Source organism: Dromaius novaehollandiae, chromosome 2 (assembly GCF_036370855.1).
Source record: "Dromaius novaehollandiae isolate bDroNov1 chromosome 2, bDroNov1.hap1, whole genome shotgun sequence".
Taxonomy (NCBI): Eukaryota; Metazoa; Chordata; class Aves; order Casuariiformes; family Dromaiidae; genus Dromaius; species Dromaius novaehollandiae.
The window spans coordinates 48,975,829-48,992,627 of NC_088099.1; the positions used below are offsets into that span (position 1 = coordinate 48,975,829).

At 40.9% G+C, this 16,799-nt stretch overlaps 1 protein-coding gene across 2 annotated transcripts; it reads right to left on the minus strand.

The window, feature by feature from the left end:
* Positions 1 to 4,443: 4,443 nt before the first annotated feature.
* LOC112979700 (C-C chemokine receptor type 5-like) lies at positions 4,444 to 14,720 on the minus strand. 2 transcript variants are annotated; one of them, XM_064506419.1, is made up of 4 exons: positions 14,674 to 14,720; positions 13,654 to 13,886; positions 8,664 to 8,812; positions 4,444 to 8,027 (listed from the first exon to the last, which is right to left on the minus strand). In XM_064506419.1, the coding sequence occupies exons 2-4, from the start codon at positions 13,719 to 13,721 to the stop codon at positions 6,946 to 6,948; spliced, it is 1,299 nt and encodes a 432-aa protein (XP_064362489.1). In that variant the 5' UTR covers positions 13,722 to 13,886; positions 14,674 to 14,720; the 3' UTR covers positions 4,444 to 6,945. The 2 variants fall into 2 exon arrangements, with proteins under 2 accessions (XP_064362489.1, XP_064362490.1); XM_064506420.1 differs by lacking the exon at positions 13,654 to 13,886 and having other exon boundaries at positions 14,674 to 14,703.
* Positions 14,721 to 16,799: the final 2,079 nt, after the last annotated feature.

Consider the following 16,799-nt stretch of genomic DNA (forward strand, 5'->3'; position numbering starts at 1 on the left):
CTTTCTCACATCTGCAGGGGACAGGCCACCCTCCCACTGCGTCTCCTCCTTCCTGCTGCTTTCAGACTGCCTCCATCTAGTGTGTGTCAGCACTGAGGTAGGGTCAATGCAAGTAACAGTGTTTGTTACAAGGTCAGCTTTTCTCAACCCCTTCCCCAGTAACTCTGAAAAAGTGTACTGCAGCCATGCACACTGTCAAGGCAAACTGTATTCCTTGGTCTTATTCTATCCACTGACTGATTTTATTTTTGATCTTCGTAGTCATCAGGCCATCACACCGGAGTATCCAGTTGCTTCATAGCTCAGTGGTATAGCACTGCTGCAAGGAGCTGCCACCATTTGTATGAAGCCTACACCAGTACTGCGGTATCTGCTGGAACGCGTGCTAGATGCACACGTACCACTGTGATATATAAATGTCATCAAGCAAATTACGGGTACAGAAATTGGAAAATGCAACTAATGAGTTCCATTCTATTTGATACAAATGTATACCATCCGAAGGAAAAAACCTGAAAAAAAAGTTCTGGTAGAGAATGGCAGGTACCTTTCACAGAGATACACAATATGATAATGCGTAACATTCTTATCAAGGGCTATAGCTAAAGCAAAACAGATCACCCATCTGGAGAAAGGGTCTGATGAAGACATGTAAACATGGACCTGACTCATTTCTTTTTGCATAGATGCCCCCAATTGTATCCCATTTTCTTTCATATTTTATTGACAAAATCGACTTCCAATTAGGGTTGTATTAGCATATTCTTTATCTCCTTAGTTATATTTAAGTATGTTTTGAAGAAGCTGAATTTAAAGACATCCAGCTGAAACTGCTTGTTTATTGGCAATGAGATCAGGGTGCGGGGGTTCCCTATTATTCTTCTATTTGTATTTGTGTCTCTCCTGTAAATGTTGCACATACATAATTATCCACTGCAGCATATATTGATTCCATTGCAACCATATGATTTTTGTTTGGGCTTTTCCCAAGCCTCTCTTACTCAACTAGCAGTGCTCTCTGATGCGGTGAGGAGAAAGAGAGCATTGCTCCTTCTGCTGCTTTTATCCACCTTCTGATGTGTGCTGCCCTACTTTATATGTAAGGTGTTGCTGTACTGGAACAGATTTTACTTTTGGGCCATAGACATGGGATTCACAAATTTTCATCTGAGAGCTCCATTTTTACATGGGCCTTCAAACCTTGGTCTTTGCAGTATTCAGTTGCATTTTTATTACAACTTCTAGGTCGATATATGTGCTGTTTGTAGCTGTCTAAACAGTGAGTCAGGAGTAGTTCTCAGTGTGTTTTAAAGCCCTGGTCCCATGATCAGCCAGACTGGGAAAATTACACACCAGATTTCTTTCCAGTGAAAACTATGTCACAGAGAGACTGGAGAGAGTCGGCACAATGACAAGGTACATGCCAGAACCCAGGAACCAAAAAGCATTCCTAGATGCTAAAGATCAGATGTAGTATATAATTGCCCATAACTCAAGATAACGTACCTTTAAGTAATGTCCAAATGGTTCCTCCGCTTCCATCCGCCTGGTTTCCATTCAGTTCAGAAAGCGTGGTATCGGGACAGGTTATGTTGTTAGTGTCCCACTAGCACAGCTTCGTAGACAGTTCTGTGAAGCTGATTCTCAGTTGAAGGTTTGTGCAGTTTTGCACATTGGCCTGTTTATCCAATAATGTTACCCTTCTCCAGTTCAGTGCTGTGGCCCCACCTTCCTGAAATCAGTCATTTCAGACTTCAAACACTCAAACCAAGATTGCCCTCACTGTCATAGGAACTACAATGCTGCTTGGCAGTTCTGTAAAAAACTTTTACAACTTTTTTCATCATTCCATTTCTGAATGAAACACAGTTCCTACTAGGCAAGTATCACTAGAGCATGGGTACAAAGCAATGCCTTCGCCCCTTATCCTAAACAAACGTCCTTCTTTGTTTTGGCCTGATTGCTATTGATATTCTGAATGTGCCAGAGTTTACTGATTTAGTTCTGGTTTTAATGCTATCTTCATTTTTTTCATTGCAATAGTAAGACCTAATGCTCCTCAGGCCACTGTAATCACAATAGCCACTAGGAGAAAGTCAGTAGGCATTGGTGATTGAGAGCAGTGGTAAAATTAAACTTCAAAAAGCAGCAAGTGCCTTTTGTGCTGTTTAATCTGGTCAGCTTTATATCATTCACATGGCACTTCATCTTTCTATGTTTTGTTAACTGCAGTAAGATACTGTGTAAAGTTATCCTTATGTTCTTTGTGTTCAGCACTGTTCTAATTTTCACTGGAAGAAGTGATATCTATTTCTGAGCTACTTAACTGAGTAGTCGCTGCTACTTGCCTAAATCTTTTAAGGTTGGAATTAAAGTACCTATATGTTTGCACTCTGATCTCTCCATTACTTCACCTATTACTTTATTAGGCTCTGCTAAGGCTAAAAAAGTAATTCTCACATTTTTTCCCACGACTTTTCCATATGCGTCTATTTTCATCTGCTCCCCTCCCTATTCGTGCCAGCTACCATTATCTTATTTAAAGTATCCTCACATAAGGTCACAGTTGGATTAACAAACAAGAATGTCTTATGACAGGAACATCCCCATGCACTAGTTACCAGAAGTTTCACTATTTCTATTTTGTCCGTTGTATACATACCACAAACAAACCAATGCCAGTGATTATAAATCTGGTGGTTCTTTGTGGGTACTGCTCAGCACTCACTGATACCATATATGTACTTTTGTTACATTTCCTTTTGCCCCGTAGAAGATATCTGCCAGTGACAATCTGCAGTTATCTTTTGCTGTGTAGGGCATTCCTCCCCAAATGCTTCTAAATATGTGGTAGTAGCATTTCCCAGCATGAAAGTCTGACTGCATCCTGTCTTGTGCGTACACTCATCCATTTGGCTGGTTTCTGGGCTGTGCACAGATATTGATTGATGGAATGTAGATGTTCTTTTCATAAGCGTGCTATGTGGGATATAAAATCCTGTCAATTCACTATCCCCTGAGAAGTTCAGTGTTATAAATCAGCAATTTACTTGCAGCATTCACAGAGGTCTTGTCTTGAATCTTGTTGGATTTCTGGTGTTACTTGCACACTCTTTCTAATGTGTGCTTTCATTTCCTCAGTCTTTTTGCAGAGAGGCTCAGATGCCTTCCAAGCATCGCAGCTGTTCTTTCTTATGTCCAGTTTCTTACGTTCAATTTGCTGTAATTACAATTCTGGTGTGCCTTGCCATTTCCTTAACTTACCTTCTGGTTCATCACACAGTTTCTGTATCTCTACCTGCTTCTCTAGCTCTTATATGCACACTGTATCTTCATCTCAATACTTTTCCTTGCAAAACTTGAGTTGTGTCATATTTGCCTCCCATACATAAATGTTTCCTCCCTCTGTCTGGAGAGGTGATTTGTGTTGTCTTTCCCAAGTCCTGGGGATCTTGTTAAACCTTCCCCGTGCGTTAACACCATCTCACTGTGGCCAGACTGCTACAAGTCCTGCTAGCCTAACTTAGAGCTACCTGACCTGTATCTGCTCCAGGCTGCAGCCACATCTGACTGACGAAGACTCAGCATCTACCACAAAGTTGTCTAGAGCCCACTAACACTTTACTTGTCTCAGCGCAATAACTGCAGCAAAGACCCATCCTGACTGACCAAGAACTGTCCTGGCTGGGCACATAACATAACGATAAGCTAATCCTTTTAGGTTTGGTGGTTTTGTTTTTCCTGTCAGCACAAAACATACAATGAAAATTGGAAAATGAAGCAGTGCATATATAATCTAGCTCATTCTATGGTAGAGAAATAAGAAAACAGTGTGCAGGGAAGAGAAGGAGGCCTGGACAGTAGGCTGGAATAAAGGGGTTGGGACGCTGGAACAGGGAGAATGACACATGGAAGCAGAGGTGTATTTCCATATTGAACTTTGACTGCTTGAAGTTACCAACATATAAAATGTGGGAGATAAGGCACGCCATTTGGTTGTGGTAACTCTATGATACAGATGCAGTACAAGGAGATTTGAAATCAGCTGCAGAAAGTCTGTGGAGAATCCTGTCTTTATCCCAATGCCTATAAAGTGCCATCTTTGGTTGCCCTTTTTATTCTCCACTTCCTCCTATTTATAACATACGCAGCCCTTTTTTTCCTACCTGCCAAATTTTACCTGTCTTAAAATTTGTGCCTCCAAACTTTTCCCAAAGTCTATTATCATGCACTCTTCATAAGTCTTTTGGTGGATAAAAGCCATGCCAGCTACTGTAGCTTCCGGACAGGACAGCCAATTCTCTACTTGGTAGCTTTGGTTTGCCTTAGAGTGTGGTATAGCATGGTTTTAGGTCCGTGGCTGCCTCTTTTTGCCACCTTCACTGTGGGATCAGAGCTGATGCCCTCTTACTCACAAGAAGAACATGGGCTACAGGGTATGCATTGCGTTTCAGACACTGATTTTATTAATATCACTGCATTAACATGAGGAAGAAACATAATTCTTACAAGTCAAGAGTTTAAAATAAAATACAGCAATAGAAATAATCACACTTACAGCAATATTTGTATCACACTGAGCTAATTTATGTTTTAATATTTAAAAGGTGCTTTCCCTTTAGTGCAATAAAAAGGTGCAAAAGAAGGAAAAGGTCATTTCCAAGCAAGAATGTTTCCTGTGAGGGTACTGTCTTTCCACTGGTATTTCTTCAGCTGTTAACCTTATAGAGGAGTTGTCAGAATGTCATATCTGATAGGATAATAGCTAACAACTAATAGGGGCAGTGCCTTGAGGTTGTAAGGCTAAAGGGAGAAGAGTATTCACGCTACCCAAACTGAGGCATCTGATGCCTAAATTAAGAGGCTGGCATTCCTACATTCCTTCCATGGTCAGAGAGGTAACCTTCCCGAGAGTCCATTTAAATTGGGTTTCTGCTTCTGACACAGACATCTCTTTCTCTCAACTGATCACTGAAGAGCACTGAAGAGATTTGCTGCTAATTTAGGCATGTAAGCTGCGTGCCTAACATTAGGTGGTGTGGAATCCCCTCTTCCATCCTTATGTTGCATGCAGGTTAGTTGCCCTGCCTCTATAGGTTTCTCTAAGAGCAAGGCCTTACATGTCTGAGTGATGCCCTTTGAAGGTAATGGGAAGAAAGCAGAGGGACCGTGCACTTGCATAAGGAACACTTGCCTGCACTTCCTTACAGTTTAAAGCAAGAACTTCTCCCTGCACCTCTCTCTTCTTTGCTAACATCATGTCCCCAGAATACCACTTTCTTTTACAGGCAAATTCCTAATAAAGGCATAAATTTACAACCACAGGACACTTGTAGAGCAGAGGAGAGACAATTCTGAATGGTGAGATTCTAGCTGAATGAAACAATTCAAACCACATGAACCTTAACAGTCTTTCCTAAGGGACACTGTTTTTACGGGCTCTGTTTTCCTCATTGCACATCCAGTCCTTTAGTCGTCTGGTAAGCAAGTCAACAGCCGCCTCTAGGGGCCACTCTAGTGCAGGACACTCCATCTCATGATGCTACTAATGGCCCTAAGTCTTCAATAAGGATTGATTATTCATTGTGGCACCAGTGGGTGATGGAAACTATTCTCCTGGGAAGGCGAAAGGGAGTATGTCTACTCTGGAGTTAGTTGCCTTTCCAGGTTCAAGGCTGCTCTCTGCCCAAGAGTGTATCCCAAACCTCAGACTTACAGTGTATGCTCAGAGCATGTTTGTATCATGCAGGAGCCTAGCCTGATAGAGTTACTGCAACTGCCATGCCCTTTGCACATGCAATTTATCTATCCAGGACTAGAAAGGCCTCCAGTCAATACTATGCTCATGGTCTCCAGAATCCTTCAGAGGGCCTGATGTTATTTTCATTTTTGCACAGAATCATGCATGGCAAATACCAAGGCAATTTTTACTCCTTGTTTGCAGAGCTTTGCTGGTCTTCTTTTCTTCTATTGGCTATGTGCTGTTTTCCTTGGAGGGATATGTTTTGCCAGAAAAAAGCTTGTGGGTTTTTGTGGTGCAACTTTGTCTTGTTGTGCAGTCAGTTGTCTTGGTGTGTGCAGTTACTTGTAACATTACACCCACAGAACATATGGTGTTGCCCATTAAAAGCCCACTTTGGAAGATGTTAGCAACTGAACATTGATATGGCAGGCATGAAATTAAATAACTACATCAAAATGCTATAATTTAGCTTATAGTCAAAAGAAAAGAATTAAAAACAGCTACACTGTTACATAGTAGATAAATCCTTGGCTAGAATGGCCCAAGATGAAGGTTAGTCATCTCTGCCAACAGAGGAGAGATTTTCATATACCTCATATTCATCCTCAACCTGGTTTTATTGGAAACATCTTTTATTCATGAAGGGAAAATAAGGGGGAGGGAAGCAAAATGAAGAGAGCTAAATGCTTCCAAATAGCTAACTGTGTTACAGAAAGAACACTATCACTTCCAAAAGCCATCAGGATTTCAGGTTTGTCATTAATGCTGAAAACTGGACAGGTTCATCAATCCTCAAAACTTCCTCCAAGTGTTTATCTTACATTGTTTGCATAACAGTAAATGGCTCTTGTGACGTGACACATCACTCCTTAGTCTCTTCAATATTATATTCCCCCTAGGTAAATCTCGCTAGTATCTATTCATTGGATAAAATTTGGGTCAAACACCAGAATCATACTGCTCTGGGCCCCATTCAAATTTTGAAGTGATCCAATTATGGCATTTACCTTTCCTGGAGAATTCATCAATTCTCTTAGTTTAAAAACGGAAAATGCTGTAATCCCAGGGAACAATTAACTGTAATAATAGGGAGTCAGCCAGTTTTTAGTAGTGATTGCCATACAGATCTTAAATAATGTCATGCAGTCCTTAAGGCAAAGAGGGTGATGCAAAGTTTACTGCCTAACCTTTCAATGTGTTTTTTACAGTCCAGTTGAGATGTCATGCTCTGCAGTAGATGGTGTGAATGTGGAACTAACTCTTTCTAATTTTTCATGATAAAGAGCTGGACATTTTTTGCAGAGGTGAGCTGCAACATGCTTTCGGAAAAAGGCATAAAGATATTTCCTAAATTTTTCTCCAACAAATGCATAGATCACAGGGTTGATACAACAATGGATCATTGAAATTGTTTCTGTCACTTGGATTGCTTTCCCCAGTTGACCACTGATTTCACAAGTACTGAGGGATAATGAAGTTTGAAAGGTATACAAAAAAGAAGCAATATTAAATGGTGTCCAGAAGATGAAGTAAAAAATCATAATCACAAAAATAAGTCTGACTGCCTTCTGTTTTTTCTCATTCCTACATCTCATTAATGTTTTTAGAATTTGGGAGTAACTGAAAATCATAATGATCATGGGGATAATAAGTCCCAGGATGTTCATCGTTAAAGTATAGAGGTATTTCCAATTTATTGTGTCTCCTATTGGATAATGAGGGCTGCATGTATAACGAGAATTTTCCTTTTGACTTTTGTGAAAAAAGACTCCTGGGAGAGAGACTAAAATAGCAACAGCCCAAGTGACAGTGCTGGTGAGGATGCCATAGGTAACTGTCCTGGCTTTTAAAGCAAACACGGCATGCACTATGGCCAGATACCTGTCTATGGTCAACAAGATGATGAAAAAGATCCCGCTGTAGAAGCCAAGGAGGTAGACACCTGAGAGAATTCTGCAGAGTGCATCTCCAAATATCCACTCCTGGGCAGCGTAATAAGCCCAAAAAGGGAGGGAAAATATAAACAGCAGATCAGAAATTGCCAAATTGAGCAGGTAGATGTCAGTCATACTCTTCAGTCGCTTGTATTTTACCAGGATAAGGACAACAAGCATGTTGCCCAGGAGGCCAAATATCACCACCAAAGAGTAAAGTGGTGGCAAAAATTTTGATGCAAAGTCCTTTTCTTCAGAATTCATGCATGCTATTGCATCACCGTAGTCAAATTCTGTTGTCAGTAGCAAGCTGTCTAAGTCAGTGGTGTAGTTTTCCACCATGTGTTGGTCTGGAAAGGAAGAAGAGGATGTTTAACGGCAGGAAACTCCATAGCCTTGCATTGAAGGGAATGAAACCCATTGCTGCCTCGTCTAGATTACCTCTGGCTCTTGAGCATATAAGCCTTGCTGATGCTAACTAAGGTCTAGAAGAAAACAAAGTTGCAGAGCACACACACACATCTCTATAGCTATGAAGTCAAGTTGCTGCATGCTGGAAGTGTGCTGCCTGCCATTTTCCACATGTGCTCTGTATGGTCCATTTTTCCTCCTCAGGGGAGCGTGTCAGGCTTTGGACTCAGCTGGAAGCAGAGGGATGATGAATTTAACAGTAGCAGCAGTTAGTTTGGGGCCATTGTGGCAGCAGTGGCTTTCAGGAGGGCCAGAGAGAGGACAGGCAGGGGAAAGCACAGCAGCTGGCATGCAGCGTGTGGCTGTGCTTCTCAGGAGCCCGGCCACGTCCACATTGTGCAGCCCACACTGCAGCCCTCACCCAAGGAAGGCCAGGCACTGGCCAAGGCCCTGTGGCACGGGAAAACCTGACTGACTGCTGGGGTCTTTGTGCCTTACTGAGAGCCTTAATGTTGGTGGGAATGAGGTTGCTGGTGGTGTAGAAATGATCTTGCTGCAGCACCAAGAATACTCACCCGGTGAACCTGCCATCCTGGGGACTGCAGAGTGGGCAAGTAGGCAGTGTTGATCTGGGATAAAAAGGCAAATGTTGTGTAGCTCTGGAATGAAAACAGGTTGTAGTTCTGTCCCCTGGTGAAAACACCGAACACGTTCAACTGGTAACCTGCATGGAAATTCACAGTTGAAAGAAGGCAAACAGCTTCTAAAATGTCTTAAAAGATATCAGTTTCTATCAATGTGCCTTCTACATCTTCCGCGAAAGAAGGGGAAAAAGAGGTACTGCATTTTTAGTATGCTCAGGGTTTTAATTTGAGCATACCTTTTAGGGTTTTACTAGAAACTACTGTTTCATCATATTTGCTTATTTCCAAATTTTATCTTATCTAAAAATGCAGGTTTTTTGGTAGATATCTGTGGGCATCTTTCTGACAATTGATACACTTCCTCCGTGTTGCTTAGATTAATTGTATTGGTTGATCTTTAACAGCCCTGATTCAGTAGCTTCAAAGTTTACTTTCACTCAGTGTCTTGGGAGGAGAACAAAGGTGGAAGGCAGATTTGGCCATCCCTGCGAGGGATATGCACTAACATATCCTCATGTGTGTCTACCGTTTGAAGTAGTCCTTCATCACTGGTTAGTTGCCCCCTCCAGCAAGAAGACAATGTAAATGGGAATGTGCTCTTGCACATTCTCTGCGTCTGCAGTTTTTGTTTGTGGACTGTAGGAAGAAATGAGTTTCCCTGGCATGAAAGAGTCACAGCATGGAACATAAGTAGCAAGGCAAAGCTGTGAACACCTTTTTGCAAATTCTGTTATGGTGTGAGCAGGTGAAGGCTTGAGAGTTTGATGTAAACCAACATCCTACCCCACCCTAACCCCCTGGTAAGACTGCCAGCCAGATGCAGAAGCATACTTTTGTGTAATTTGGTTTCCAAAAAGTAAGGAGAAGTTTCTTCTCACCGACTCCTGGAAAAAATGGAAGAACTTCTGTGGGTTCTGTGGGAGGCAGGGAATAGGATTTTGTGAAAATGGGTGTAAGAGGGACCAAACATGCTTCTTAGTCACTTAATGGGAAAGTGAAATCAGTGCATTTGGTAGCCACTCAAATAGAGCAATTTGCTGAAATCTGTATTTCTGTCTGGGACAAGTCTGCTCCTTTTTCCTTCATCAAAATGACTGCTTTTATCAGGCATTGTATTTTCATGGAGGATTGATGGCTGTTCTCTTGACAAAGGCAGCAGACTGCTTCCAGCTCAGGAGACTTCGGGCACTACACTTGCCCCAACTTGTTCTGGAATCCCTGACAACTCGTGTAATGCAGTAGTGCTTGCACTTTTCCTGTTTGCAGCCCCCTGAACACTTTTTCAGTGGAGATGTGTACCCTGTACCATGCACTTATTTTTGCAGACCTCTTTTGCAGAAGTTGTTGCTAGGTGGTTAGGAGTTCAGAGGCCACGTTCTCAAAACCACCACGTCAGTCTCTCTCCACTTGAGTTCTGTGGGACTCAGTGTAGCTGAAGAAATTCAGCCAGTAACTGAGGTGACATACAGGCATGTCCCCTAGCCTGTGTTTTGGTAGAGGCCACATTTAGTAACCACAGTGGTCTGTTCTGATCTACAGCATGTAAAATTTCTGAGGCGTCTCAGTTTATGTCTGGCTACTCAGCTGTTTAAGGAAAGGACTATTTCCTGATATATAATTACAGACCACTCATGATGTAAAAGACCCAGTCTTAACTTAATCTAGGCCTTTATCTCAGTGGAGATATATGTATACACACACATATAGATATCTTACAAATAATCTCAACATATTTTACTGATTGCACAATGTTATATACAGTTTTCTGTGACCCTGTGTGTATATATACATATATATATATACACACACATGCTCATGTATATATATAAATAACAAGATAACAAAAATCTTTATTTAGGTTCCAACCTAGTTTGGAACTTAGTTTGAGATTTATAAACAACAACAAAAAATTGCAGGAGTAGCAGAACTGGTAGCTAGTTTCCTACTGATTTCGATCCTTTGCTGCCCAGGCCTTTCACTTTCCCACTACCAAAATTCAGGTCCTCTCCTGTACAAGTCACATTCATGTGGTCCAGAAACACAGCAGGTGCTGTGGTTGTTTTGTTTACTGCCTGTGACCTGATGGGAAATCTCTGAGCATTTGTTTGGGGTAGAAGTCAGATTTGCACCTTTACAGCAAGCACAAAATAGGAAAATATTTTCTAAAATGCTTTCCTAAAACTTCCTTATCTTATGCACATAAACATAGTTAATCACAAAGAACTCCACAAAACTGATCTTGTTAACAAATTCCACAGGAAACCACTGTTTGCATTTGATTTTTTTAAATTGGTCTTTAACCATTTTTTCAATTTTCATTTTCTTGCAGAGAGGAATGTATTCTGCTGAAGCTGCAGACCTTGACCAGGAATCTGGTTTGTCTCTAAAATAATCTAGGCATGAACCTTCAGAAATGGGAGTGTTAGTAAAGGAACCTCCAGATTTATCTACGTTCTTGTGTTGTAAGTATATACAGGCTTTTTCTTGAGGCGATTCTGATTTGGGGACTAACAATTACATGGCGTATTTACCTGTTATTTTTCTTCTGAAATTACAAACCGCTGCTTGTGGAGTCTTAAGGATTTTCACTTGCAGAGCTTTCTTGCTGGCTTTACAACTGCACAAGGCCATCAATGACTCACTGTCCTGCCCACACACCCACAGTTACAGCATACACAGGGTAGTTTTGGTTGCTGGCAGAAATTCTGGACAGTTTCTACTATAGAGGGCAACCGAGTCAAACCTAAGATAGAAACTTAAGGGGAATTTTCTCTTCTTTCCCTTCTAATTTATCTTACATGTTTATCATGCAAAAAAGTCTAAATATATGACCAGTCCACAGACAGCCCCTCTCATTTCCTCACAGTGCACTGTTTATGTTCTGAGTCTCCAAGAAGTTCAGTAAAGTGTTGCATGGCTTAGGCCTGCAGTCCTATTTGTGCATTGGGCCTTGCTGGGAGCCAAAATACCTGCACCCTGTGAAGTAGCTGTGAGGCAGACAAATAAATTGCTCCAAGGCTGCCAGTGTTGCCCATGGCTATAACAGCACATGCCATGGTCTTATTTTGATATATACCATCTATCACCTATCATCTATCTAGTCATATACCCAACATTCCCCTTGTGATGACAATCCTGATACCTACTGCTAGTCTTCATCGGTCCTGTTCATCAGTACACATATCTACAGGGCCATAACAGAGTCCCTCCCACAAAAGAATAGATTAAATTAGAAATATTGGCCAAATCGTTCACTCTTCAGACTCATTTCTGGTCCAAATCATTGTTATACTGCAGGGAAACTCATTTTTGAAACCTGTTTACAACTGAGTGAAATTGGAGAGATGAGCAAGAGCTCTTGAAGGGAAAATTTGGGGTTACAGCTTTGAGGGGAGAAAATTTGAATTTCTTAACAATTTCAATGCTTCAAGCCAAAATGGATGTACTTGGATTTCGTTGTGAGTTATAACAAAGCTGCACTTCAGCATCAGAGATTCTTGTAGTGAAGATGTGGCATTGAATCATGACTTTTTAGTTTCTGTATTTGGACATTTGGGCTTCTTTGAGAGATGCCTTGTTAGCTCTTGAGCATTGGTTGATACCTATGGGGGATCCTCTTTTTCTATAGGCTTGTCTGGGGGCTGGTATGACTAAGAGACATTTCCATATTTTTGTAGTTTAGTCTCAGGGACCCAGAGGTGCTACACTGACTCCTTCAGCGATAGTAGTCATCACAGCTCATTGCTCAATTAACCTGCTGAGCCCTGAAGGGGTTCTGGAAAAAGTTTTCTCATAGAAATCGGGACATTCAGTAACTACAAGATAGAGGAGTGTCCACACATTAATAGAGTCACTTATCTCAAAACTGAATGACCCCCAAAGTTTCCTTTCCCTTTCTGTTTCCCTTTTCAAATGTATAAACAAGTAACACAGAGCTACCCCGCGCGCTTGCTCTCTTCACAAATGGCAATATTTGTCACATCGAAGAAGAAATGACTTAATGACTTGTAGTCAGTTTAAAAGTACTTGTCAGTGGCATCTAGGGCACTTTATGAACAGAAATGAACAGAATACAGCCCAGAGTAAAACTGAAACCTAAATGAAGAAAAATACTACCCTGATAGCAGGTGTTGCAAGAGAGATGCCGTATGTTTCCTCCCCACAGCTCTGTCCTTTGCCTTGGCTTTTCCAGAAGGAGTCTCTGGACAGGCAAAACTATAGAGGAGAGTATGGACGGAGCAAAGCTTGCTTGGGAAACAAACATTTGCTCATACTTTTCTTGAGTTACCAAGAAAGCGGAAGGATAAGATAAAAGTATAAACTAAATGCTGTGTGTAAGACTCTGAGGTGATGTTTTCCCTCAAACACATCTTTTCATGTGGTAGAAACCAAGCCTTTCCAGGATGTGGTTAAGGAAATACAGTCCCTTCCAAAATTAAACCTCCCTTCGGAAACCTCTTCTTCTTTCATAACAGCTGGGCTTTAGAAACATCTTCTCTTCAGAATTGCTTGCCTCCCACCTGATTCATTTTTACATTGCTGCAGAGCTTTCAGGGAAAAATATGTCTCGGGCTGGAAAAAACAGACTTAATTCTCTGTAAAGCCTTAGGATCCTGTTGTTTCTGTTCCCATCAAAAGCAGAACAGTCTTGCAAAACTTCTGAGCTTTTCTGCAGTTAAATAGAGTCAGCCTATGTCATCACAAGACAAAAGAAGTATCTAAACAAATGTAGCATAAGAAATCAGCATAAGCACTCAAAATAAGCACTCTGGGAAAGAGAAACTGAGACAGAAAGACATTAAATTTCTCTTCTCTTGTGTAGGCTAAGTCCTGTGCTAATATTGCTGTTCAGTTTTTCTTCAAGCAGCTTCTTCAAATAAAATGTTGAACTCAGAATAATTCAAACAATAGTTATACTCACAGCTGTTCCAGAGATGAACTGCAGTATAATAAAGAAGAATAATGGTCTGGAGTGGAGATTCCCAACATATGTCATAGGGCCATGGCCATCCTGCCCTTCTTCTATTAGTGCTGTAAGTGTCTCCACACAGAGAAGTTTGAACCCACTGCTTTGGTTGTGTGAATTGTTCTTGGCAAATTACAGTGGAATTCTCCCATGAAAGCAAATGTTGCTATTGCCGCATGTTTGATATACTGCAAAATAAATTTATATTCTTAGACTACTACAGCTTTTTTGGTAATACCGAAGTGGCAAGTTTCATTTAGCCAAGCAGGAGAGCTCATCTTTCCTTGTGTGCAAGAATGGTACAGTTTTAGCATAATACTGGTGGATTTCTTTCATGTAAGACCCTCACTAACATGAAATTGCAAGCCAGATCATGACTGGCCATAAAACTGATATTTCTAGTTCAGATATGAACTGCAGGCTTTCTAATGTGATGGCCCTGAGACTAAAAGAAAAAAGAGGAACCAATCCCAAAGAACCCTTCACACCAAGATAATGAACTAGCACTTTTAACAGATTAAATGCTTGGATACTACAAAGAAACCAGGCCAGGTTGTGATAGGTTAGTGACAAAGGACATCTGCCATCTTCATCTGATAGATGTGACTTATATTTGCAGAAGTAAGATTAAGTGTGAAGAATTTTATATCTAATCAGTTTATATCCTTAGAGGAAGATGTTTTCAAGTAATTGACCTAGAACAGCTTCAAAACCAAGGTCCGGGAAGTTTCTAGTATAGAAAAGATGACAATTTTCTACACTATTTGTCCAGTTCAATTCTCAGCTCTAACACTTACCTCATCCTGGGTTCTAAGCTAGCTACAGAATCCAATCATTCTTGAAGACAGTGTCTATGCTTACATGGTAGCTCTCCTGCCACTGTAAGCAGGCATACATACTCCCCCAGTTAATTAATGTATATCTATATATAAACATTTACATGTAAAAGAAAGGAAAGAAAAATGAGTTACTCACTGATTTACCAAGCTTGCTTTTCTGACCGTGTCTTCTTCTTTGTGACTGAACATATAGTTAAACCCTATCTTTGAAAATAGGAAATGGCACTTCCTGTGTGATCTATTGCAAAAGTATTGCCAGAAGGCAGAAAAGCAGAAAGCAAGGGCATTGTTCTTCTTTTCTGAAAACATTCAGTTTCCAAGTTGAGTTCAAAAGTGAGGGATGAAGACTTTACAGATATCACTTGTTCTGCCCCAGCTTGAGTTCAGTATCTAAACCAGCACATTTCCCTTCAGGGTTAAGACCATTAGGTTCAATTCAACAAAATTGTGTCCTTAGGTCTAACTATTTGTAACTGCTCTGGATATTTCTGCAGCTCAACAGAAAGTAATATGAAATATCTGACATACAGAATTTGTACTTTTAAAATTAAATTCAGATCTTCAAAATGACTGTGAAAATTACCCCACCACGAAATTTTTCATATTCGTGGTTTCTGGCTGACTTTGACATAATCTGAACCTATCCCTGGTTCTTTCTTTCATCATTACTAGTAAAAACGAATCTGCAAGCAGAATTAGGTTATGTTTATACCCTACAAAACATTGTCGTGTTAGACAGCATCACATTTGCCTCTGATGTTGTGAAGAGAGACAAATCAAAGTCCTGGAAGAAGCCCAGCTGTATTAACACAGAGATGTTTCAGAGCTAATTAGGTCTGGCAGAGCACTGTGCTGATAAAGCTATCTTCCTTGCAATTATGAAACCAGCTCATGCAGTCTGCACCACAACTGTACTGCATGCTGTAGACCCCTCCTTGAACATCAGTAAAATTTTTGCAAAGCCATTTTAATGGTCTTGCAGTTCTAAGAAGCTGTTGTATGAGGTGGGCTGGAACCGCACTTCGTTATCTTCTTGATGTGGTGACACTGTGGGATTGAAAGCAATAGAAAGAAAGAGATGAAAATAACAGAAAGTGGTTAAAATATATTTTTACTTCAAAGGCGGGAAGTATAGTTGAGTGTACAGACTGGTATCACACTTTTTTCTTTTTAAACAGTCGCCTCACCAATGCCTTGGGCACTCCAGCTTCAGTGATCTCCAGCTGTTGGAGTGGTAATTGATCCTTATATAAATGATCATTATAAACCAGAACTGGTGAATAATTTGACCATTTATCTGCTTCCTGAGGAGTCTTTAAAATTTTGTAGTAAGTAATAGCAAGGTTATATTTTTTAATTTTGCATTTTCTGTTATCTGCAGCTATTAACAATTTCCTCTAAGGCTGGCTGGTGGTTCACTGCAGTATTCCTGGAACAACTGTTACGCTGGCTTTTGCTACAGTTAAGCTGGGTTTTGTCATTTCCTGGAAAAATCTATGCAGAGTTCCAATAAAGCCAATGATAGGTAAGCTGACCACGTAGGTTTCAGAGAATGCAAAAGACTTGCAGAGCTCTGAGCTGTAGCAGAAGAGGCACCTAAGCAACAAATTAGGAAGAGGAGTCTCTGAGATGACTGAAAGAAAATAAACTTTTCCTGTTGATCTGGAAGAGATCTGGGTAGATTTTGCAGCAATACAGACTGCAAACCACTGAAAGGCTTCAGTGTGGGAAATTGAGCCTGGGCAGAAAGGGCCTTCCATCCAGGGACATGGTGGGTAGCAGGGAGACACAACCCCCATTTTCTTTTTAACCATCCCCTCTCCTTCTGAATTGCTGCCTGAATTTGAAAAAAAAATTTTTTTCACCATTTGGGACATCTTTTATTACTGAATGTACAGGCTGCTAGTTTGGTTGAGACAGCTAGATTTTTGTGCATTGATGTTTGCAAGTTTAAACTTCGTGAACTACTATGCTTGGTAAAGAAAAGTGTGGCTTGCAGGATCAAAAATGCTGCCTAACGCACTCTGCTTTTGCTGCCCTGTGGAAAAGAGTGGTGGTTACCTGTGGAAGGTGATTGTGTCAGCTCTCCTGAGCTGGACTCCTTTGCAGCCCATGGCTCAGGACTATGGGCGAGCGTAATTGTCAGGGGGTACCAAAGGGTACTTTACCCTCTTCTCTCCCTGTACTGTGACACCCAGGTTTCCCTCTGTGTTTTTTGGAGACTTCCTGGAGTTGCCAATCTCCTTCATTTTGCTTTATCTA